At 65.1% G+C, this 25,034-nt stretch overlaps 1 protein-coding gene across 1 annotated transcript in view; it reads left to right on the forward strand.

Annotated features, from left to right (window-relative positions):
• Positions 1 to 14,392: 14,392 nt before the first annotated feature.
• PRDM16 (PR/SET domain 16) overlaps positions 14,393 to 25,034 on the forward strand; it is a 153,772-nt gene continuing 143,130 nt past the window's right edge. Inside the window, exon 1 of the mRNA XM_056128344.1 lies at positions 14,393 to 14,644. Within this exon, the coding sequence (XP_055984319.1) occupies positions 14,608 to 14,644 (37 nt within the window). The 5' untranslated portion in view covers positions 14,393 to 14,607. The remainder of the gene's footprint in view (positions 14,645 to 25,034) is intronic.

Here is a 25,034-nt window from a genome sequence, read left to right on the forward strand (position 1 = left end):
CTGCGTTGGGGGCACAGCCCTGCAGGGAGGCTGGAGATGGCTGGAGATGGCCACCTTGGGGTACTAGCGGGATCTAGCTGGGGGTCTTCCTGAAGAAAGGAGGAACTGAGATGGGATCAGGCTGAGTGTGTGTGTGTGTGTGTGTGTGTGTGTGTGTGTGTGTGTGTGTGTAGCGAGAGATGAGGCTTCGAACGGCGGCCTGGAGGGGAGTGTGGGGGTGAGTAGAGGGGAGTGGAGGGGAGTGTGTGGAGTGGAGTAGAGGGAAATGAGGAGGGAAGTGGGGGTGAGTGAGGAGGGGAGTGGAGAGGAGGGGGAGGGGAGCAAGGAGGGGAATGGAGGGGGTGGGGAGGGGAGTGGAGGGGCGGGGAGGGTCAAAGCTGGGGCCGGGAGGAGGAGCAGGGAGGGGAGTGGAGGGCGTGTTGTGATATGGCCACAGGCTGGCCGGCTCCTGGTTCCGGCTGTTCCTTCGCTGTGCCCAGGAACTCCCTGGCACTGCAAAGCACGTTTGCAGAGCGGCTGGTGCCAGGAGGTGGGTTCCTCTGCTTTTGTTTCCTGGTGAGGGGGGCGAGATCTGGACCTCCTTGGGGATGGTCACGCCTGGCACAATGCTGCCTCTGCCCCCCACTCGCCCTTCACGGAGCGGAGCCTCTAGGGGTCACTGGCACCTGTGCCAAGGTTGCCGGGCCCTTGTCCCTGTGGGCAGGTGACTGAGACGTCAGCTACTGCTGGTCTGCAGGAGGAAATTCCACTAGTGTCTGCCCAAGGTGCTCGTGGCTCTGGGGCTATTTGTGCCAAGCAGCCAACGGTTTCCCTGCCTCGCGCCTGCCATTCTGCAGAGGCATCCCTCGGCCCACCCCCTCCCTGTTCGTGGCTGCGGCCCTTTACTTGGGCCTTTCAGAGAAGTCTGAGGGCAGGGGGAGCTCACAAGGGGGGTGCTGGGACCCTCAGACTCCGGGCCCACGTGCCCCTGTTCCCGAGCCTCTCCGGGGCTCGCTCACGTCCCCAGGCCCTGGAGAGACGGAGGCTCATGAGCCGCCTCCTGGCTGGTGGCACTGGAGACCTGGTCACTGGTGATGCGGTCACTGGTGACCTGGTCACTGGAATCCATCGACTCCTGGCACAGCTGCTTCGTGCCACTGCCGGGGGTTCAGGGCACTGGCCTGAGAGTGGCTGTGTAGGTTGGGGTGTGGGTTGAGGTGTTGGGTCCATGTGTGGGTTGGCAGGTTGGGTTCATGTGTGGGTTGATGTGTTGGGTTCCTGTGTGGTTGGTGTGTTGAGTTCATATATGGGTTAGCAGGTTGGGTTCATGTCTGGTTTAGTGTGTGGGTTGGCGTGTTGGGTTCATGCGTGGGTCCATGTGTGGGTTGGTGTGTGGGTTGGCATGTTGGGTCCATGTGTGGGCCCATGTGTGGGTTGACATGTTGGGTTCATGTGTGGGTCCATGTGTGGGCTGGTATGTGAGTTTGCATGTTGGGTCCATGTGTGGGTCCTGTTTGGGTTGGCATTTTGGGTTCATGTGTGGGTTGGTGTGTGGGATGACAGGTTGGGTTCATGTGTGGGTTGTTGGTGTGTGGGTTGGCGTGTTGGGTCCATGTGTGGATCCATGTGTGGGTTGGCATGTTGGGTCCATGTGTGGGTCCATGTGTGTGTTGGAAGGTTGAGCCTATCTGTGGGTTCATGTGTGGGTTGGTGTGTGGGTCAGTGTGTAGGCTTTGTCCATCCTCAGTCCCCATCTGTACAATGGCTTCCCTTTTCACCCTCGTCCACCCTGATGAGATGGGAGGTGGATCCTGAGTCCCGGGTGGACAAGTTCATCGCTGGGCGAGCATAGGGACTCCGGCAGCACTAGTGCTGGGCAGGGAGCCCCGCCACTCGCGTGGGGAGTGCACAACTGCCCAGCCCCCAAGTGCCAAGAAGACCGGCAACACGGCAGGGAGTGACACGCACGGGCGCCTGAGCACGAGCACTGGGCGAGGAGCCTCCGAGTGCGGGAATGTGACCCGGCATCCCAGCTCCCCAAAGGAAGAATGTGGCGTAGGATGCGGCGTCTGAAGTTAATCGCTGGAAACATCCCAAATGGATGTAAAGATGAGAAGATGGGCAGAGTGAATGCGGCACTTCGTGGGCCTGGTGGCCGGCAGAGGAGGTGGCAGAAACGAGGGAGCATCCGAGGGTCCACCCGAGCCTGTGCCGGGCGAGATGTGGAGGCAAGCGGGGGGCCTCCAGGGGCTTTCTGAGGAGATGCCATCGGTCTGTTTGCATCCGAAGTGAGGACAAGGGACCTTTCTGAGCAGTATCAGGAGGTTGGGGGATGCACTTCACCTGGGGGGTTGCCACGGCAGGTGGCGTCTGGGCCCAGCGCCGGGAATCCCAGGAAGGGTTTGAGATAGTCGGTGGCGGGGCCCACTTCAATCCCGGGCAACTCTTGGTCCTGAGCGCCCCGGGTCCCGAAACCCTCCTGGCCGGGTGAGAATCACGAGGGTAGCCCTGGCCTGGCCGGCAGGCACCGCTGGGAGCCACAGAGCCCACAGGCAGCTCCAGTGGTCACTCAGATAGCCACAACCTCTCCCAGCGCTTCTCAGCACTCAGAAGCACAGGAGCAGGTGCTTGCAAGACGGGAAGATGGGGGGCGGAGGGGACACCGCAGAGAACAGGAGCCCTCCGCTCCTGGGGAGTCTCACGGATTCCCAGAACGTGTGTGGTGTGCGACTCGAGGTGACTCAGGAAACTGCATGGCCTGTTCAAAGCGAGCCTGGGGGCATGTCAGCAGGAGGATCCAACTGGCTGAAGAGGAAAGAGGAAAAGCCGCGCACCAAGGGAGCCACAGGAGACAGATCCGGTACTGTGATGGGCGGGAGGGAGCACCACGTGGCCCCTGGGCTCTTTGGCCCCAGCGGGATGAGCCCAGAGCTCTGCAGTCCGGGACTCGCTGAGGAAACCCCAGACAGGGGGTGGAGGGGGGGAAGCCCCACGAAGGTCTACACAGCCCGAGGGCCAGGACTCAACTCACAGAAGGAACGAGAAAACAGTGAGCAGATTAAAATGAAAATACAATATTTTGAAATCGGTGGGAGGCAGTTAAGCAGCGTTTAGAGGGAGACGTGCGACCATAAATTCCCGGGTGAGGAATGGAGAAAACGCTGAACTAAGGAGTGATGTTCTCCGCCAAAGGGCTGTAAGATGCAGAGAAATGATGCCCCAAGCAAGCAGAAGGAAATCGTAAACACCAGAGCAAAGTGCTTGGAAGGAAAAGTAGAAAAATAGGGAAGAATCAATGGAACCAAATTCTATTCTTGCCAAAGTTTGTTGGTCAGCCCCGGCTGGGGGGGCCAGGCTGGCGGTAAGGGTCAGTGTGTTCAGAAAGGTCCACTGCGCCGGTTCATTCACACAAAAAATGAACAAGTAGAGCCGGATTAGAACCAGACATCTTGGGGCTGGAGCGATAAAACAGTGGGTAGGGCGTTTGCCTTGCATGCGACCGACCCAGGTTCGATTCCCAGCATCCCATATGGTCCCCGGAGCATTGCCAGGAGTGATTCCTGAGTGCAGAGCCAGGAGTCAGCCCTGAGCATGGCTGGGTGTGACCCAAAAAGAAAAAAAAAAAGAACCAGACATCTTAAAAAGCTTCGTAACAGAATAAAATACACTTGTAATCAGCTCAGCTGAAAGTCTGTCAGGCTGCTGGGAAGAGTGTGACTATTCAGAAAGAAAACCTCCCTCAGGTTCACGGTGTAACGCCCAGCCCTGAGTTCAATCCTGCGGGAATGAGCATTCTGGAGGCTTCCCCGGAGGCACTTCTGAGGCCCACATCACCCCCACATCACCCTTCTGGCAATTCTGTGCCCCGCTTGCTGCAGGAGCTTGAGGCCACAGCTGGAGCATGAGCACACGTGGGGGCCCACAACAGGGTGACAGGGTGGATGGCCGCACAGCTGAAGACGTGATTCTGAGCACCCCTGGGTGTGTGTGTGTATGCGCGCATGTGTGAGGGGGTGGAGGAAGGGGAGAGGGAGAAAGAGGGAGACAGAGAGGGAGACAGGGAGAGAGAGGGAGAGGGAGAGAAGGGAGGTGAAGAGAGAGGGAGAGGAGAGAGATGGAGAGGGAGTGAGGGAGAGAGGGAGGGGGATGGAGAGGGGGGAGAGGAGAGAGGGAGGGGAGAGGGAGGGAGGGGGAAAGGAGAGGGAGGGGAAGGGGAGTGAGGGAGAGGGGGGAAAGAGAGGGAGGGAAGGGGGAGGGGAGAGAGAAGGAGGAGGAGGGAGAGAGAGGGAGGGAGAGGGAAGGAGGGGAGGAGAGACAGGGAGAGGGAGGGGGAGGGGGAGGGAGGGAGAGAGACCTTCCCGCAGAGCAGTGGGAGGTGCCCAGATGCCCAGGGAAACTCATGGAGCTGAACCCTGAATCCCAGGTCCCACCTGGGTGGGAATCGAGACCGGCTGTGTCTGGGCTGAATGCAGCTCAGGGGCTGAGAGCCTGCCCCTGCAGTGTGTGTGTATGGGGAGGGGGTGACTTCTCAGGCCAGGTGCAGGGGCTGAGGGGTCTGTGGCCCTGAGCTCCTCGCCCCCCCAGCAGCTGAAGAGCCCGGAGGGAACCCCAAATGGTCAGGGTTGCTTCAAAAGCAGGACAAGCATCCCTGAAGCACAGAGCATGGCACAGCGGGGAAGTGTTTGCCTTACATTTGATCAACCCCGGCATCCTATATGTTTCTCCTGAGCATCCCCAGAAGTGACCCTTGAGCACAAAGCCAGAAGCAAGTCCTGAGCACCGCCAGGTGTGTCCCCAAAATCAAACAAACTAGAACTTGCTAAAGTGAAATCGTTTATTCTTCAGAAGCAGCTTTGCAGAAAATGCAAAAAAACAAACAAACAAACCCAGAAAACAGGTGGGCAAGAGTGAAGCAGCAAGTGGGGTGCCCAGGACCCATCCAGCAGAGGCCAGAGCCCAGAGCTGCAGGCCCAGGACAGGATGAGGCCAGTGGGAAGGACCCCGTCACGGGCCTCTTGTGGCCCCTCCTGCCACCCACAGGGGCGCTGGGCTCACTCACACTCACGCTGTGGCATGGCCGTTGTGGCATGGCCATTGTGGCCAGCGCTGGGCGATACCAGCCCGCGGGGCGTCTCTGCCAAGGCGCAGGAGAGAGGCGGGCACCGTGCAGGGGGCAACCTTGTGGCGGGGCTGGAGAGGGGGCGGTCTGCCCACGTCACGATCCCTCCCCAAGCAGCCAAGCCATTTTCACAACATAAAACCAGCAAAAAATGTAATGATTTCAAGGTGCCCTCACCTCCGGCTCACTGGAGCCTCGCAGCTTAGGGGTTTTAAAAAATACACATATTTAAAGCAAATATTATTGCACATGACCACTCTGTAATTTGGATTAATTGCTTTGGTTTTTTTCTGGAAATAAAATCTTTAAGGCAAATCCATAAACCCCTGGCCCAGGCTGCCAGTCTGGCAGTGCGGGTTTACGGAAACCCCGGGCACCCTACGGAGGACGTGGGGGGTCATGAGTCCCTGGTGGGGCCAAAGACCCTGCAGGACCATGTGGCCAGGTGCCAGGGCTGCAGGCACTGGGGCGGTGGCAGGGGGCCGGCCTCAGGAGGGGCTGGAGGGAGTGAGTACCCAGGCACAGAGACCATGGCCTGGCCCCGTCACTCTGCTTATGACACTGTGAGGTGGCTTGTCGCCTGGTCGGGACCCAGAGCCATGTGCCAGGAAGTGGTGGGATGGGTCAGGGGCCACAGAGTCCCCCGGCTGAGCAGCTGAGGGCCAGCGGCAGCCCTGACAGGGGCCACCGCTCAGCCCTCAGGGGAAGCTCTGCAGAGGTCGGACGGGGCATGTGTGGTCAACTCTGCTGCTGGTGGGCACCTTGCCAGAGAGAGTACCAGCCCCCACACAGCCCCTGCTGCGCCCCTGGCTCTGTAGTTCACTGAGTGGGGGACTCACCCCACCTACCATCCATCCCTTCCCTTCATCCATCTGCCCACCCATTCACCCATCTACCCACCCACCATCCACCCACCCACTACCCACCCATCATCCACCCACCACCCACCATCCACCCGCCCACTACCCATCCACCATCCACCCACCCACCACCCTCCATCCACCCACCCACCATCCATCCACCCACTCACCATCCACCCCCCCATCAACCCTTCCTCGTTCCCACCCACCATCTACCCTTTTACCTCACCCACTCACCATCCACCCACGTGAAACTACCGGTGGTCTTCCTGTGTCTGTTTTGCCGGACCCTGTGTGCGAGAGAGGGACAGATTGCACACTCACCTTCTGGACACCTGAGGGTGCGGCCGGGCAGGTCGCAGCACCCGAGGGACCACCAGGAGGCAGGAGACGAGGCTCCCCGTGCCCGCCGTGGAGAGGAGGCTACAGGCATTCAGCTACTGCCGATCCACACCGGACCAGGAGGAGGGGGAGGATTCTGCTCTCAACTGAAACCCCAGAGCGATTTTCTGACAAATATCTAGTCTTTGGAGAACAATGAAAAGGCAGCGAGTGCGCAAGAACGGCTGATGACTCCCTGAATTCTCATCTCGAGAGAGCGACTGCTGACACCTGCACTTGGCCCCCGGGTGGGGGTTCTGAGGCGCAACTGCGTGCCCACCCTGGGGGGGGCACGTGTCTGTCGTCTGTCCTCAGCAGGGTGGCAGGTTGCAGGGTCCAGCTCTCATCCAAGATATGCAGTTCAGGTTGGGGCCCCTGGGAGATCACCCGCCTGGATGCTTCTAGAAGGTGGGGGAGGGGATGGGGGACCTAAGGCAGAGCTGGTCTCACTGGGGGAGATTCCACCAGAGCACAGGAACAGGTGCAGCAGGGCAGCAGGGGTGAGGTGTGGATCCTGGATGCTCCCCCTGTCCGGGTCCGGACTCCAGAGCTTCCGGGAAGAGATCAGCAAGAGCAGACTCCCCCCCCCCCCCGTGCAGCGCCCCCAGCGTATGTGGGGAGCAGGCAGTCCTTGGATGTGTGTGCATGGGGTTTCTGGGGACCCCTGCGCAAGCATCAGGGACACAGGTGCCTCCGTGTCCTGGACCCTCCTGGGGACCCTGCTGTCTGCTCCAGCCCTACGGCTCCCACCATGCTAGACTTGGGGCAGCCCTGGCCACCTGGTCAGGAGGACATCACACCCACCCCCCCAGGCAGGACGCCCAGTGTGCAGCTAGGGGATGCCCTCCTGAGGATGCTACGAGAGCTCAGGGCAGGGCACGGTGTGAGCCTTGCCCTTCCCTCCAGGGCCCACGGGTGGGCAGTGCCCGTGTCAACACCTGCCCTTCTGCAAGAGTCTGTAGGTGGGGCAGAGGATGGCCTGAAGCAGCACGGAGCAGTCGGCACCACCGGCCCATGGGGTACAGCCAGCGCCTCGCCTGTTCCAGAACCTTCTGCCTTTGCAGGGGCAGGAGGGGAGCCTGTTCCCTTGTTCCTTAGGCTGCCACTGCGGGCGGCTTCCCTGGGAGCTGCAGGAGGCGGCTGCGGGGGTGACCCCCGGTGCCCAGCCCCCACGCCCCTGTAGCACACTTCCGGAGGCCCCAGACCACCAACTGCAACCTCCCTGGGGTCTGCAGATTCTTCCAGAAGCTCCGGCAGGCTTTCCACCTCAAAATTTGGGGCCAGAATGCAGGCGGCTGGGTCAAAGCTGATAAGTGGACCTGGTTTCCAGAGCAGGGGCTCGGGGCAGAGGGGGCCAGCGTGGGAGGAACCCCACACCATGCACAAGCACACACACACATGCACACAACACTCATGCACACACACACACTCTTAAACACTCTTGCACACGTACATTCACATACTCGTGCACACATTCATACACATATGCTCACACATTCATACCCACACATTCATGCACACCACACATACACACGTGCACACACGTGCACACTCATTCACATACACACATACACTCTCACACGTTCATACCCACAAACTCGTGCACACACACTCATGCACACATTCACACACTCATGCTGACACGCACACATACACTCTCACACATTCACACCCACACACATGCACACTCACACAGGTACACCTGTACACTCATACACTCACATTGACACTCGTACACACGAGTTACATATGTGCACACACATTCACACACTCATGCACACACATCCACACTCACACATCACACCCGCACACTCACACACTCTGGTGCACATTCACACTCTCACACTGCATAAACTGTATAAACTCCCACTCATACACGCGTGCACACTTATTCAAACACTCTCCTGCACACATACCCCTCAGGTTCTCTTGTGCACACACTCACACTAATGTGGCACACACCACCAGTGCTCATGCACATGCATGCACACACAAGCTTCTGCACCCAGGTCCTTACACGCTTACACGCGTTTGTGCACACATGGCCGTGCGCACTCACGCAGGGCGGGTCTGGCAGCCGTGACGGCAGAGGAGAGCAGCACTCAGGCCTGGGGGATTGATTTGTGTTAAGAAATCCGCGTTGGATGCTGAGACTTCCATGGCTTTGTTTAAGTGATAGTTTTCCTTTTCAGTGAAAGTTGGAACACTGATAAACAGCTCCAGCTGCAAAAATCAAAGGCGGAGGTGACGCCAAGGTGCTCACGACATGGAACTGCGGGGGGAGGGGCCTGCCTCCACCCTCTGGAGTGGAAATCACCCTCACCACAATGCAGGGCGAACAATTATCCGCTGATTATTAATTAACCTCCTTTAGAAGTGCCCCATTCCCGGTTCCCCTCGGAACTGTTACTGCTCTAATGCGCAAACTAGCTTAGTGGTGTTTATTACAGCCCTGTCCCATGTGGTCCCGGCTCCGACGGATACTTTGTAAATGACACATTTATGATTGCAAAGACCTTCCTGGAAGCCCAGACACCAGCATGACCGGCTGCTGCCTGAGCCCAGAGCCAGAGGCTGGGGCCAGGCCTGTCCCCTGCCGTCTGATCATGCAGGGAGGGGGCTGGACTGTGCGGCTCAGTAGAGACACCCGCGCCTCCCCATATGTGCACTCTGGGGGCTGTGTGCCCCTCTCCTAACCACCTCCCCACCTGTAAGGGGCCAGACGCTACTATGCGGGGACACTGGCCCCAGATGGCCAGCGGAGGCAAGCCTGGGAGTCCACAGCCCTGAGCCTCCACTGCAGGCCTCCCCTGCTGCACCCCACCCCTCACCCCTGCTGCCAGTTTTCTTTTCCAAATGGCACCTGGGAGGAGGAGAGTGCTCTGGGGACTGTGCGGCCACACCCCTGCCCTCCACAGGCAGCTGGCCATGGGGCTCCTGTTGAGTGTGGGCAGAAAGGGGCCCTGCCTGCCCTCTGGGACTCCTTGGGCTCAAGTGAGCACCACGGTGGGGGAAAAGGACTCGGAGTCGGGGCTGTCTCTGGGCGCCCTTGGCAGGACGTACTAGGAGCCCAAGGGGCTGGGTGCTGCCTGCTGGAGCCAGCTGGCCCAGGGCCAGCGCTGACCAGTAGGACAAGGTCAGGGCTGGGCCCAGGGTGGGGCCCATTAGTCGGAGGGGGGAGCGCCCGCCCCGCCCTGGCCCCTCACCTACCGCCGGCTCCTCGCCCCCTCTGTACACATTAGGGAATTGGGGTGCCAGTAGCCAGGCGGGGCTGACCCGCGTAGGGGAGAAACTGGCTGGCCCCTGTCCCCTCCTTCTCAGGCCGCGGACACAAAGGGAGCAGGAGGGCGGAGGGGGGGCGGGGGGCGGCGCTCCCCCAGGCCCCGGCCCAGCCTGGCCAGTCCTCGCGCGGGGCCGGGCCGGAGGCTGGCGACGCAGCGCGGCCGGCGAACGTCTCGGCTCCATCACCTACGGGTCACTCCGCAGAAGAAGTAATTTTCCCTCTGCCTGGGGCGCTCTGGTCTCTAACCTTTCCTCGCCAGCGCGAGCCCCGTCCCCACCCGCGCGGCGATTACCGGTTCAGCAGCGAGTCCCGGGGGCGGAGGGGAACGCCGGCCGCCCCCGCCCCTCCCTGCCCCCTCCTTCCTGCCCAGAAGCCGGACGGCCGGGAAGGCGGCAGAGGCGCGGCCCCGCCCCGGACCCCCCATCCGGGCGCGGGGTTTTGGGGCGGATCCGGCCGCCCGGCTCTCAAGGTCACGCAGGAGGGCCCCGCCCCAACGTGCCCGGACACGCCCGCCGCGCGGTCGCCCGGGTCCCGGCCGGGGTGCGCCCCGGGGGAGCGCGCCGCGACCTCTGCTCCAGGCCCGCCGCCAGCACCCCCGCCCCCCACGGATGCCGGCGCGCGCCCTCTGCAGGGCCGGGAGCCACCCTGGAGGCGGCGTCGGGCGCCCGACGGGAGAGGCGCAGGGGCGGCGGCGGGGAAGGCGCGGGGGTGGGGGGGGGAGTGGGGGGGGTGCGCCCCCTCCCCAGAAGTGAGCGCCGCTGCAGAACGCCCGGCTCGGATGTGGGGCGACCTTGGGCTCTCCCAGCCGGCACTGCCTCTTAAGTCCCTGGGGCAAACTGACCCCAAACTCTGTATTGGGTGGGGGTGCGGGGTGCCCGGCCCGTTTGCTCAGAATTTTCTCGGTTCCTCTCGAGAACCTGAGATGGGGGCATGGGAGCGTCTCCCGGACTTCGCTCGGGGGAACGAGGGATAAAGAAGAAACGGAGCTCTCCCCTCCAGGGTTACGTCCGCGGCGTGCGGAGTCCCAGGAACCAAAGACGAAATCTGGGGCTCTGGGCTCAGAGGTGACGGCCCGGGACGCCGAGGCGGGACTCGCAGAGCCACGCGTGCGTTCGCGGCTCAGGCCCCTTTGGAACGTCCGTTCGGTTTCCGGGCGTCCCGGCGGTGCCCCGGGCTCGGGGGCGCAGGGCACGCGGGGTGCGGACGCCCGCGCGGCGGCCCCGGGGTCCGGCTTGCAAGGAACGCGCCCCCGCGCGCCGTTTTCGTTGTTTCGCGCGCAGCGGGAGCCGCAGCCGCGGGTAGGGGCCGAGTCCTCGCGGGCCGCGTTCCGGAGCCGCCGCGGGGTCGCCTCGGCCACGCGTGGCTCCGCCCGCCCGTCGTGAGGCGGGTGGCGTTGGGGAGGGCAACGAAGAGCTCGCGGTGTCGGCGGGGCGCGGCCCCAGGGTCCCCGCGCTGGTTGCGCAGCGCGAGTGCGCGAGCCGGACAGCGGGTTTCGTTGGCGGCTTTCAGGAGGTTCTGGGCGCGGGCGGAAGGCGTGGGAAACCGAAGCGGTCACCGCGGCGTCGCGGACGCGCGCACTTGCCCCCGACGCGGCTCCCCACGACGGCGGGGTGCGTCCCGGCCCTCCGCTTCTTCTCCAAGGACCGCTTTTGGTTGAGATTTGGGAGAAACTCCCTCCCCACCCCAGGCTCCAGTGGGGAGTTCAGTCCCGTGGCGTGGATTTCTTAAATCAAAAACAAAACAAAACAGCAAACACCCCGTACTCAGCCCCCAAGTGCCCAGCAGGGCACCCCACCCAGGAACCTGTCCTGTGCCCCAGGGTCCTGATCGCTACCAAGGAAGCCGCTTTCCAAACTTGGTTGTGTGTGTGTGGGGGGGGAGGGCTGTTGGCTGTGGTCCCTTGCCCGAATTCCTGGGCCGTCTGGCGGTGATCCCTGGCCTTCCCAGGTGGACCCATTACAGGGCCTGGGGCTGCTGGACACTTTCCCTCAGCACCGAGAATTAGGCCAGAAACTAGGTGGGGTTAAAAAGAGGAGCAAAGGGGCCCCCAAAGCTGGGGCTGGAGTTGGGGAGTGCGGTGGTCCTGGTCACCTCAGGCCTCCCCAGCAGCCCCTAAGCACCCTGATGAGCTCTAAGACCAAGCCCCTGTCCCTTCGACCCACCCCTCCTGCTCTCCAGCCAGGCAGTGTGGGGGAAACTTTGCCTCTAGGGGCAGAAGGTTGCACGGAGAGAGAGTGTGACACCCAGAGAGTGATACCCATAGCCTGGGCAAGGGCGGGAGCGGGGTTGACATTCCAGCTTCAATCAGATGTAAATCAGGGGTTTCCTGGCGCTGGGGGTGTGTGCGAACTGGCCTGCAGAGCCCTGGAGCTGAGCCCCTGGGTTACAGGGGGACACCAGTCGCCAGCCCCCAGGAGGCAGCCACCTGCATTCTGAGCTGGCCCACTACACCCTGGCCCCGAAAGGAACAAGGAACGTGGCCCGAGGAATGCAGCTGAGCTGCTCAGAGCCCCTGGGACCCCTTACCTGTTGCCCAGGGAGGTGCTGAGCTCTGGGGTGCCCGCAGGGGCTCTCAGGGCCAGCTCAGTTCTGCAGTTACCCTCAGCCCGCCCAGCGCAGTGCCCCCGGGGCTCTGTCCCCCTCAGCTGCCCTTCAACCCTCTCGGGATTCATGGGCAAGACCCCTTTCCTGCTGCACCCGGGTCTGGTCTGTCACACACAGCTGGCCAGGGGCCGCTACCCGGACTGCGCAGTGCCCGCCCGGCCTCCGCTTCTAAGTCTGGCCACGCGGGGGCAGGGCCTGGCCAGGGCACGGCCTTGGATCAGCAGCAGGCTGCCCGCAGAGCTCCTTGAGCCAGCCTGGACCGGAAGAGAGTACCCCAACAGGCCCTGTGCCCCTGGGGTCCAGGCCCCTGAGCCACTCCCAAGGTGACCCTGAGGTGCCCTTCGGCCCCACACGGCACGGGGAACCGTGTACCCACCTGTCCCCCTCTGTGGCTCCCCAGCACTGGAAGGGGCCAACCGAGGCTGTTGGGGGACCCCGATCCTGCAGACAGGGACTCTGAGCCGAGGGGGCACAGGGGCCAGCCTGGGGTGCAGCTGGGGCATCCAAGGAGAAGGTGGGCCTGATGGCTGTCCCCCGCGGGGGAGAGGGGCCCGGGGTGGGCAGACGGGCTGCAGGTGGGTGCTTCTGGGCCTGCTCTTCAAACCTCTGAGCTCCGGGGCTCCCACTGTGCCCAGGGTGACCTTGGTCTGGACCAGCCCCCTCCACGCTCTGGGGTTGCACCTGGGCCAGCACCGGGTAGCCTAGTCCCTACGGGACACCCCACTGGGCCCCAGAGCCCACGACCTGCGCCCGCAGTCCAGCTTCCCTGGGAAGCGCGGTGGAGCTGAGGGGACAGTCCCCAGGGCTGAGCCGGCATGGCAGCACTCACCGAGGCTCCTCCAACCGGTGGGCGGGCGGTAGTCGCGGGCAGCCTGGCAGGGCGGCTCGGTGGTTCTGATCCGGTCTGGGAAGCGCTTCCGACTGGGACACGGACCGGGAAGGTGGAAGGCCCGGCGCAGTCTCGGCGGGGCCTGCCAAGTCCAGTTGGGCCGGCTGCTCCGGCCGGGGGCGGCAGCCCCAAGCCTCCTTCCGGGGCGCGACTCTGCTGGGACCTGGGGTGGGGGGTGGGGGTTGGGGTCAGCTCAGGCCAGAGCCGCTCGCCCCCCTCAGCACAGGCCACGGGGTTCCTGCCACTGTGGGTCGCGGCGGAGGCTCCCGGGCCGCAGGGCACGGCGAGGGGAGGGGGCGGCGGCAGGCGGAGCCGCCCCCCCGGGCCGCGGCGGGCACGACCCCGCGCCCCGCTCCAGCACCCCCGGGCGAAGCGAGTTGTGGGGCCGGAAGGGAGGGCACGGGGTCCCGCTGGCGTCCAGGTCCATGTCCGGGGCCCAGAAAGAACCCCAGACTTGCCCGGGTCCCCCTCCGGGCCGGGCTCCCCAGCCCCGCCAGCGCCCCCAGCCCCCGGGGCCGCGCCGCGGAGTTGGCGGCCGGCGGGGCGAGGAGCCGCCGCGAAGCCGCCCGCGCGCTCCACCTGCTCCGGCCGCGGCGCACCTGGGCCGGGAGAGGCGTGCGAGGAGCCCCAGGAGGCCGGTCCGGGGGCGGCGGTGCGCCGCGGGTACTCACCTGGGGGCGGCGGGCCCCGAACGGCGACCGCGCCCCCGGGGAGCGCAGCTGGGAGCGCGGAGGGCGCCGCGCCCCGCGGTCCGGAGGGTCCGAGGCCGCCCGTGCCGGCCGGGGCAGCGCGGAGCGAGCGCGGGGCCGGAGCCGCTCGGCCCCGAGACTCGGCGGTGGGTTGGGGGGCGCAGGGGAGGGGGATTCGGCGGAGCCGGGTTCGGGCGCGAGGACCGGGGGCGGGGGGGCGCGGGCCGGGGGCGCGCAAAGCTCTTTAATTCGTCACGACACGCGGGGGGCAGCGGGCGCGGCCGCCGGCCCCGCGCCCCGACTGTCCAGCACGGCGCCCCCCGTCCCGGAGCGGCGCGGCGCGGCGCGGCGGCCGCCCGCATCCTCCCGCCGTCCCGGACGGGCCGGCCGCGCGGCGCGGCGCGGGGGCAGGGCGGGGGGCCGTCACCTCGCCTCGGGGCCACCTGGGTCCTTTTAAAGTGTCCGGGGTGCGGGCCCCGGGCGGGAGCGCCGGGCAGGGAATGTTTTCTTAAAGGGCCAGTCCGCGCCGCGCCGAAAGGGGGAGGGGGCGGGGGGGCCGGGAGGTGAGGCCGCGCGGGCCGCCGAGAGCCCCCCAAAGCCGCGCGCGGCGGCGGCGGCGGGCGGCGGCGCGATGATGAGGATGATGAATACATTGCAAAGTTTTTTTGGCCCCGGCGAGGGGTGTCAGATTGAGCGCTGTGTGCGCATGTGCGAAGGTGTCCAAACTGACAATGCTGGGGAGATGAAGATCGTGTGTAGCTGCTTCTGGACTCCAGGAGGAGGAGGTTCCGCGCGCCGACACCATGCGATCCAAGGCGAGAGCGAGGAAGCTGGCCAAAAGTAAGTCTCCCGCGCCCGGCCGCGCCGAACCGCCGGGCCCGGGCCGCGGGGCCGGGGCGCCCGGGCCAGGGGCGCGCGTCGGGCGGGGCGCGGCCGGCGCGCCGGGGCGCCCGGGGCCCCTCGATCGTCCGCGCGGCCCGGGGGCCGCTCCGCCTCCCGCGCTCCGGGGCGGCCGGGCTCGGCGCGGAGGCTCGGGGCGCCCGGGCCGCGCGCTCCCCGAAGGCGCCGGCCCCCTCCTCGCCGAACCCCCTCCCCCCCCTTGTCAGGCGCTCGGGCCCGGGAACCCGAGGCGCGCGGTGGGGGCCGGGGAGGGGGGCGGAGGGGGAGGGCCGGGGGTGGAGGGGAGCGAAAAGCGAAAGTTAGCGAAAAGTTGACGAAAGGGGAAAGCAACTTTTCCCTGCTGGCTGGCTGCTGGCTCGCTCGCTCTCCGACTGCCTCGCAGTCCTGGGCAAATCGTATTCCGGGCTCCTGGAATAGTGGGCGCTAGAGCACCGCCTTTGGCGTCCGCCAGCCGGGCGCAGAGGAGGGAGACCCCGAGCCGGGGCGGGGGCTGGAGGCGGGGGCGCGGGCGCCCACCCGGCCCGCGGACGGCCGAGCGGGCGGGCGAGGCGGCACCGCGGCCGGGAGCACAATGGGAGCCGCCGCCGCGCGCCCGCCGCCGCGCCCGCCCGGGAAGTTTTGTGCCCACGGGTGCCCCGCGCCGCGCCGGTCGCCCCTCGGCCCTCGGCGCCCCGCGCCCGCCCCGCGCCCCCGCCGCCCCGGCCCCGCCGCCGCCGCCGCTGCCGCCGCCGCCGCCGCCCCGGCCCCGCGCGGAACCCCGCGCGCCGCCCGGCCGCCCGGCCGCCGGCCACCGAGCCGCCCCGGCCGCTGCCCGCTTGGTCCCGCCGCTCTTACTTTCTCTTTCGCTCCGTCGCGGGCCGCGTCCCGGGCTCCCGGCGCCCAGCCCGCCGCCGGCCGGGTCCTCGCCCCCGGCCCGCGCGCCCGCCGCCCCGCGCCCCGCGCCCAGCGCCCAGCGCCCGTCGCCGCGCTCCGATCCCCGCGCGCCCTCAGCGCCCCGGCGGCGAGGCCCGCGGGCCGGCCCGAGCGGCGGGACAGGTGGGGGAGGCGGCTGGCGAGCGGCTCTCGCGGCCCCGGACGCAGCCCGGCTGCAGCGAAGCGGCGAGTGCGGCGCACGGCCGGCCCTGCGCCCCGCGCAGCCCCCGCGCCCCCGCGCCCGTCGCCCCGGCGTCTGCGCTCGGGCCACCGCCCCCTCGCTGCGGGGGCGCCGGGCAGGGGGCGGCGGCCGCTCTCCGGGGAGCCCTGCCCTGCACGCGGGCCGGGCCGTTCGCCTGCCCCCGCCCACCCGACCGGCCTGGCAGCGCCCGGGCCGCGGCCCCCGGCGAGAACCGGGGAGGGGGACGCACCGCCTGCCGCCCGCCGCTGCCCGCCGCCCGCCCGCACTCCCCATCGGATCGCGCACGGCTCCCGGCCCGCCGCCCCGTGCGCGCAGGCCGCCCTCGGCCCGAGGGGAAAAGCAGCTGGCGGTTCAGGGGGACCCCCCCCTTTGGACTCCGCGGTGGCCCTTCCTGGCCCCTGGACCAGACGCCCCTCTCCAGCCCGCGCCCGCGGACGGCTGCGTCCGCCCTGGCCCGTGTGACCTCTGGGCCCTGTTGGTGCGAACAAGGCCCGCGCCCGCAGACGGCGAGCGTCTGGGCCGGAGCCTGCGGGGCGCGTGGGGGGCGCCGGACTGGGGAGCCCATCTTGGTCGGCCGTGCGCTCGGGTCGCCCCGGAGACGTCGCTCCGGGGCGCAGGCCGCGGGTCAGCCTTCGCGGGGGAAGGACCCGGAGGAGCGAAGCGGCGCCGAGCGCTGGGCTGGCGCTCTGGCCTTCGCTGCAAGCGAGAGCGCCCGAGGCCGCCAGCCCCGAACTCCGGGCAGGCAGGCACCCGGCGCAGGCCGGGAGTCTGCTCGGCGCCCCCCACCCCCGCCCGTTGGCCAATGCTGCCCAGACCTGGGCCGCGGGACCTGGGCCCTGCAAGGCCTCGGAGGAAGGAGCTGGTTGGGGGCACAGTGCTGCAGCCCTGCCAGAGTCGTTAGCGAGAACCAGCCGGACTGAGCCCGAGCCCGACACAGCTGGAAGCAGCGGGGAACCCCTTGGCAGGACCTGGCGGCCACCTCCAGGCCGGTGCCTGGGGCAGGCGCGGCCGTAGGGCCAAGCGACTCGGGAGGAATTTCACTTCATTGGACGATATTTTAAGCAGATGTGGACGTCCCTGGGGACCCGACTCCATTACCTGGGAGTGAGGCGGCTGCCAACCCGCCGGGCCGCTCTGGGCCGGGAGGGAGCGGGGTCACGGGACAGGCCGGCCCCTCCCTCTGCCCTTGCTCTTGGCCTGCCGTGCGGGCCAGAAGGGCCAGCCAGTTGGGTGGGTGTGACCCCGAGACTCTGAGCTCAGGGGGTTGTGCTGGACGGGGCTTCAGGGGCTGTGATTTCGTTTGTTTCCCATGACCCCTCTGCAGCGCGTGGACTCTGTGTGGCCGGCCTGGGACACCACAGGGGCCCGGCAGGGCGCTCTGAGCCGGCCAGAGCCGCCCTCTCAGACCCGGTCCAGGCCCCCTGTGGCCTCCTCATCCAGCATGGGGTGCCCCGGGGCTCCTCCCTGTGCTGGGCAGTGCGGGAGGTGGGCAGGTCCGGGCAGGGACGCTAACAAAACCGCCACTGCTTTAGAGGGTGGGGCCAGGTGGGCAGGTGGGCAGTCAGCAGGGGCTCTTCTGCCCCTCCGCAGTGGGCCGAAGGGGGAGAAGCGGGGAAGAAGCAGGACACTCTGCAGCCAGCTGTCGGGGAGGGGGGGTGCTCTGCAGCCCCAGGGGGTCTGGCTCCAAGTCCCTCCAGGCAAGTGTGTGCTGGGCGCTGAGGCCAGGCGCTGCCCTGCCCCGGGCACTCTGTGAGGCTGTGTGTGTGTGTGTGTGTGTGTGTGTGTGTGTGTGTGTGTGACCGGGAGGGTGTCCAGGACAGGCTGGAGCCGGCTCCCACTGTCCTCCCCCACTCTCCGCTGACCTGGAGCCCCAGAAGCACAGCAGGTCACCTGTGGCCCTCTGCCCTCCCTGGAGCCCAAGCTGGGCATCGGCCTTTGCCTGGGCAGTTGGACACGGGGCCGCTGAGCCCGCCCACTTGTCCCGGGGCAGCCCCGCTTTGGGCGAACAGGCCAGGTGCCGGCAGCGGAGTCAGCAGGGCTGCCCGCTCCGCCCCAGGAGTGGGTGTTGACTCTGCCCTGGGGTCCCAGGCCTGGCCTCCCTGTCCACAGAGGCTCCGTCAGGGACATCCAGAGGGATGGATGGGGGTGGACTCGGTGGCCCCAGAGCAGGTGCTGGGCTCCACCCCTCCCGGTCTGGGTCTCCTGCCGTGCAGTGTGGGGGCTGCCCAGAGCCCCCTGCCCAGCCCCTGGGGGCGGTGTGGGCACCATTAGCCCCTGTGAGAGTCAATTAGGGGCAATTAGGGACTGGGGGGGGACGCTGGTGCTGGTAATTAAAGTGATGGATAATTAGAGTTTCAACAAAAATTATCCAGGATTAAAAATCTTTTGAATAATTTCGTTTAAAATTTTCAAATAGCGTTAAATACAATCGATCAGGATTTGAAGGAAACCCACGTAACGAGTGCTGGGTGCTGGCACAGGGCTGGCAAGAGGCTTCTTGTGGGCAGCGCCAGCCCTCCGCGGGCTGGAGGTGCCGGGCTGAGCCCCGCGCCCGTTCACTCCCGCCGCTCCCCGCGCCCGTTCACTCCGGCCGCTCGCCAGCAGACGAGCCGCCTGACCCCGAGGTTGCTCCCAGCTGCGGCAGACCAGGGCAAGGTCTGGCCCAAGGGCTTCTGCCTCTTAGCGTTTGACCCGGAGCCCTGAGCCGCAGCCTCGCCCAGACCCTCCCCAACCCCCTCCCTCACCCGCCTTTTCCCACCAGGCTGGGCGGTGGGGAGGGGGAGCCCGGGCGGGTAGGGGTGCAGGGGGAGTCTAGACAGATGAAGGGAGGGGGTGCCCCTTCTGGGGGGTCCCACACTGCCTCCCGGAAGTGGGAGGTGCCGAGCCCTCAGGGGTCACTGCCTGAAGTGGGGGTGGGGTCGGAACTCCCCAGGGAGCCAGCACCTAGAGTCAGATCAGTGCCCAGAGGTCACACAGCGAGTGGGTTGGGTCAGAGCAGAGCCCCCTCCCCTCCCCTGCTGCCACAGTTCATTCCTAGGGCTTTCAGAAAGTGTCAGGGTTCCAGCTGCCTGGGCTGGGCGGGCAGGGCTGAGGCTGGAGCACCTTCCGGGCACCTGGCATGGCTGCCCATGCCAATGCCAAGGCCTGCCCATCTGAGCCCTGGGCACCCCCCAGGTGACAGTGCCCCAGATTGAGCCCCTCCCCACAGGTGTCAGGGGCAGGGGTGGAAGGCTGTCCTGTCCAGCTTCCTGAGGCCAAGGCCTCAGGGACCAGCGGCTGCCGGCGGCAGTGCCCATGTGTGGGGGGGGAGTAGAAGGTTCTCATGCTGTGGGTTTGGTGGGTCCTGCACTGTCCAGGGCCTGGGGGCCTGGTGGTGGCCAGCCTGGCCTTCCTCTGGGGAGCACGTGGGAACAAAGCCTGAGGTGGCAGGTAGGTGCCCTGCCTCAGAGCCATGTTTGTTTAATAGTTGACGTTCCGTGAGAAAAAAGACGGGAACGGGGCTCTGGGGCAGACCTCGCTTAGTTTATATCCACTATAACTATTTCTGTCCATGAAAATTGGCTTAATTATATCAATGGAATGTTTCTTTTTCAATTCTGTATGCAATTAGTCCATCTTGCCGGCTGCAATTTATTTTAATAAAAAAATAAACCAGTGGCGTGTTCAGTTCCTCGTCCCCTGGGGACAAATGCGATTGGTGTGTTTAATTTCATTAACTACAATGCGGCCTACTGGAAAAATGTATAAAATCAGCTTTATACAGCTTAAACACTGGCGTTTGAAACAAATCATTATTGCATTAGCTGTCACACTGGTAATTCTAGAATCTTAGGAAAAAAATATATTATGGCTGTTTTTATAACCCTTTGCAAATGCACTGTTAAAATAATTTATAATCATTTTAAAACATGGCTGGTCCGGGTGGATATTTCATGTGCCGTCAATAAGCTTCGCGATGCCCTGTGCTCAGCTCCAGCCGCGAGGTGCCCGGTGCCCGGCTGCTGGCGGGGCCCTCTGCAGGCCAGCCTGGGGCTCTCTCCTGCCCAGCCAGTCTGTCCACCAGCGTGGGGACAGGACAGGCTGGTCCCCAGCACCCCGAGGATGGAAGGAGGCACCCTGGCCCGCAGGCTTGGGGTATGGAGTGTCTGTGGTGTGGGCTCGGCCGGTCCTCATGCCCTGGTGCTCCCCCGGAGAGCTGGGAACTCGGAGACCATGTACCCCCTTCCTGGCCACCGACTCCTGGAGGGTCTGTGTCCGGGACAGCCCCATGGAGTACGCGGTCAGGACCCAGCCGCTGGGAGGCTGGGTGGGCCGCGGGGTCTGTGCCCCTGTCTCTGGCAGGTGCTGGGGGCTGACTTTGCACCCTGGGCTCCGGAGGCTGGGCGTCAGCTTCTGGGGTTCTGGGAGCCCGGGAGACAGGGGCCAGCCTGCTGGCTGCCGAGGGACTGCAGATGTCCCCCGAATGCCCGTCCCTGCCTGTCCCGCTGCTCATGACTCCTTTGCTGTGGCCCCTTCTCCTCTGGCTCATGAGAACCAGCAGTTCTGGGGGGGCTGTCCCGGCTGGGCCCTGCTCAGAGCCCTCTGAGCTGTCATGCTCCGACCTTAGAGAGACGCCAAGCCGAAGGCCGCGAGCACGGCAGAGAGGCTCCCCATCCCCACCACTGCCGGGACCCCTGCCACATTCACGGTGACGAAGGGGGACCTGGCCCCACGCAGCCCCCAATGCCACAGCCCTGCTCTGGAACAAGGGGGGCTCACTCTGAGATGTGTGTCCAGGGCAGACCAGGGGCAGCGTGTGTGTGTGTCTCTGGGCACCTGCCCCTACACGAAAGCTTCTGGAAGGTTCTGGACAGGCAGAGGGCACTGCAGGGGGTGGGGTCTTCTTTCCAGGATGGGGGTGGGCTCTGGGGGGCACTGCCCTGAGTGGGCCCTACCAGGCACCTCTTCCTGTTGGCAGCTCTGTCGGGAGCCAAAGCTGCTCGCTGCCCCCCCCCCCCACTGCCCCTTGGCGCCCGGCTCGTCCGTGGGCTCACCACAGGCTTTCCCACTGCTGGGCAGCGGCTGCTGGCACTGACCCTGCCCTGCTGTGTCGGGCTCCCCCGCCCGTTCTCTTGCCCTGGTGCCCAGCCCTTGCCCAGCGCTCTGCTGTGTTTGTGGGGGTGGCCAGGGCTGCTGGCCTGCGCCCTGGGTCCAGACTTGGGTGGGACGGAGCCGGCACACTGTGGCAGTGCACCTCGATGCAGCGGGCACCGGGGCACCCCGGCCGTCCTCCGGATCAGGTGCTCCATTTCCGGCCGAGGCTTCATGTACTGTGCTCCTCTGGGCTCGGGCATGCGCTGTGGGTGCTTGGTCTGCCCCTGCCCGCACAGGGACCAGGTGTGCGGGCTGGTGCCCACCTCGCGGCGACCCTGGGTCTGTGTTAGGAGCTGGCGGTGGAGCAGAAACTCGGATTTCCATAATGAACCTGCCTCGCAGCCCCCGGGAAGGCCGGCGCCCGCCAGCCGTGTGTATCCGCTCACTGGGCCGGGGGAGCCATGCCCCACCGGTCCGGGTCCGGGTCCGTAAAGCGTGGAACAAAGCCCAGCCCAGCCGCCTGACGAGCACAGATGGTGCGGGAGCCCTGCGAAGGGCCCAAACAGCGGCCTCGAACCCCGCCTGCATGGCCTCCCTCCAGCCAGGCGACCCATCCCTGCCGTCCCCTTTCTGGGCCCTTTCCCCAGAAGCAGCTCTGCATGGCCATTAGCCCCTCTCTGCCCAGAGCAGGTCCAGCCACCCCCCACCCATTGGCGCCAGGGTCGGCGTGGCACCGGGCGGCAGCATGCAGGAGAGCCCTGGGCCACCCCAACTCCTGGGTCCTCCTTGGAGGGGACCCTGCCGGGGAGGCTGGCAGTGACCCCCCTCACTGCCACCTGCCGTCGCAGGCGCTCCCCGGGGAGGCGGCTTCCCCGCAAATCACTCCCAGGCTCTCTTATTCTTGGAAGACGCCGCGCATTCTTGAACTGCTTCAGCACGGGGAGCATTTTGCTGGCCAGAGCCGGCGGCTGGAGGACGAGACGGCCGGGGGGCACACAGCTGCCACGGGACCCCCACGGGGCTGTCCCCGCGTGTGCCCCTGGAACACACCCGAGCCAGGCGTGGGTGGGCACGCTGTGGTTGCCCCCTGCCCCGGCTTCTGAGCTGGTGCAACGGTGTCTGCCCAGCTGGACCGGTGCACAGCTGTCGGCTGAGCGGGAAGAGACCAGAAAGTTCCATGCAGACGCGGCCACCCCAGAATGCTCCGTGCCCGCTCGAGCCCCCCGAAAAAGCAGGGGGAGGGCGGCTGTTTAGAGGACCCCGGGCCCGTGTGCTCACGTTTAGAAAAATTAGGCCCTCTTGAAAAATTACGGAATTATGCGGCCAGTGTCGGGTTCCGAGATAATGATGTGTCTGTGTGTGAAAATATTAAATTGCAATGACACGCCTGTGAGGGCCTGTCTGAATAGGGTATTCAGTTCCCGCCCGGGCTGCTCTGAGCGCCGGTGACTGATGGAATACAAATGGTGTCGTAAAACATCGGGCGCACCCCGGACTCGCTGCTCCGCCACGGCTGTCCCTGCGCCCGCGAGGGAGCTGCGGCACCACGGCTAATTATTTATTTATCACCTTTGCTGGCGCGCAGTTCTCTGCCACTGATCAGTGTCGTCCTGGCCGTGATTGCAGGGACCAGGCCGGCCGGGCCCCGCCAGGCCCGTGTCCGACCGTGATCCCGGGCACCTGAGCACTGTTCCCCGCCGCGCCCAGCTCAGGGCTGCAGCCGGGCACCTGGGCTGTGCGGGAAATGACCCCGGGCGCCCGGGGCCTGAGCCCTGCTCTGATGCCCGCTGCAGGCTCGCCCATGTGCCCAGGCCCGCATGTGCCCGTGTGTTGTGCGTGTGTGCTCGTGTGAGCAGGCTGAGGTCTGGGAACAAAGGGGCTGGGCTGCTGTGCAGAGAGCCAGGCTCTTGGGCCCAAGGGGGCTCTTGTTTCACGCTGGGATCTCCGGGGAAGGCGTTAATCTTACCTCACAAAGGTTAGATAAAGCCCCCGGGCTGCTGTTGGTCATTGAATCTCATCTGCTAATGACGGGGTCTAGGGTCTGAGACCCTCCCCCGCCTGCCGCTTACTGGGTCTCCGGGGACCTTCCTCTGTGCTCACCGGGTTTTAAGTTGCGGGGTGGGAGGGGGGGGCCTGGTGGGTTTCCCTGGTCTCCGGGAGGGCGGGGGGGGGGGGGGGAAGAGTTTGCTGGTGGCTGTGGCTCTGGAGAGGGCCCAGGAGCTTTGCACACGAAAGCAGGGACACCCCCCCCCCAACACACACACACACACACACACACACACACACACACGCCGCGCTCCTCCCAGAGGACCTGGCCTGGCCACCCCCTGCAAGGCCCGACTCCCAAGCCTGGCCGTCCCCACCGGCCACACAGCAGGCTGAGGTTCGTGGGGCGTGAGGCTGCTGAGACCGTGGCCCGCAGGCACGGGGGAGGTACAGGGCGGCCTAGATGCCCACCTGCCTCAGACAACTGGCCAGGGCTCCGGGGTTCGGGGTTCAGGCAGGTGACGGAGGGGAGGGGGCTCCAGGCGGGCAGGGGCAGACATGGAATGCTGAGCAGACACTGCAGCTTTGCCGTTGGACCCTGAGTCTGCCTAGCTCAGCGTCCCTAGCCCTCTGCACCCACGACATTCTGAAATGCAGGCCTCAAGGAAGCAGCTGGACCGGGCACTTCCTTCAGACCCACCCTGCTAGCGGCCCTCCAGGGCTTTTAGAACCTTCTCGAGCTTGGCTGAAGCTGGCCCTCACCGGGGCCTTGGTACGCGGGGAGCTCTGGGGTCCGTCCAGGCAGCCAGACACACCTGCTGGGCTCGAGGTCCCGTCCCGGTTCCCAGGAAGGAATGAGCCTGGGCCCGGGGCCCCAGGGTTCAGCACCACAGTTAGGGTCAGTGTGAGGGCCCCCGGGGGGGGGGGGCAGTGGTTTACCTGACTGCTCTCCGTAATGTCCTGAAGGGGCAGGGCATTTGTGCCACAGAGTAGATCTCCCTGGAACAGGGTGAGTGGGTGTGGGCACTGGGTGAGTGGGTGTGGGTACCAGCCAGCAGGTACCCCGGGCACACGCAGGCACATGCAGACACACTGACATGCAGCCACACTCAGACACACAGAGATGTATTTAGGCACACACAGACACATGCAGGCACACACAGACACACACTGACATGCAGGTACATGCAGGCACATGCACATGTATACAGACATGCAGGCACACGCAAATACACTTAATCACACGCAGACACATGCAGGTACACACAGACATGCAGGCACACACAGACACACAGATATACTTAGGCATATGCAGATACATGCAGGCACACACAGGCACACACAGGTGAACACAGACATGCAGGCACATGCAGACATACACAGGCACATGCAGACACATGCAGGTACACACAGGCACACACAGACAGAAGAAGGAACATGCAGACACATGCACATACATGCAGACACATGCAGGCACACTCAGGCACATGCAGGCACGCACACATGCAGAAACACACAGGTACACACAGGAACATGCAGGTACGCACAGACACTCACAGACACATGCAGACACATAAACACACATAGACACATGCAGGCACATACAGACACACTCAGGCACATGCATACATACTCAGGCACCACACACGTAGACACACCCAGACATGCAGGCATATGCAGACATATGTAGGCACATGCAGACACATGCAGGCACACACATACACATGAAGGAACACACAGGCACATGCAGACACATGCAGACACACAGGCACATGCAAGCACATACAAACACAGGCACATGCAGACATACACAAGCACACGTAGACACACAGAAACACACAGGTATGCACAGATACATGTGGACACATGGGAACCCTGGGCACACACAGGCACATACCAGGCACCCACAAGAACACATGTGACACACACTCCACATGCAAGAGCACACAGGGCACACGTATGTGCAGGAGTGCCCGCACTTTACATACATACACACATGGGGAGCACATGGTCACAGTTTGCAAATTCACAGACACATGGGAATGGCACACATGCCCCCATGTATAACCTTCACACACAGAGGAAAGCACGTGTGTATTCCACATGCACATATGTGCACACCCCCACACACACTGGTAAAGCGGCTCTTGAAGACAC

The sequence above is a fragment of the Sorex fumeus genome, unplaced genomic scaffold (assembly GCF_029834395.1).
Source record: "Sorex fumeus unplaced genomic scaffold, SorFum_2.1 ptg000064l, whole genome shotgun sequence".
NCBI lineage: Eukaryota > Metazoa > Chordata > Mammalia > Eulipotyphla > Soricidae > Sorex > Sorex fumeus.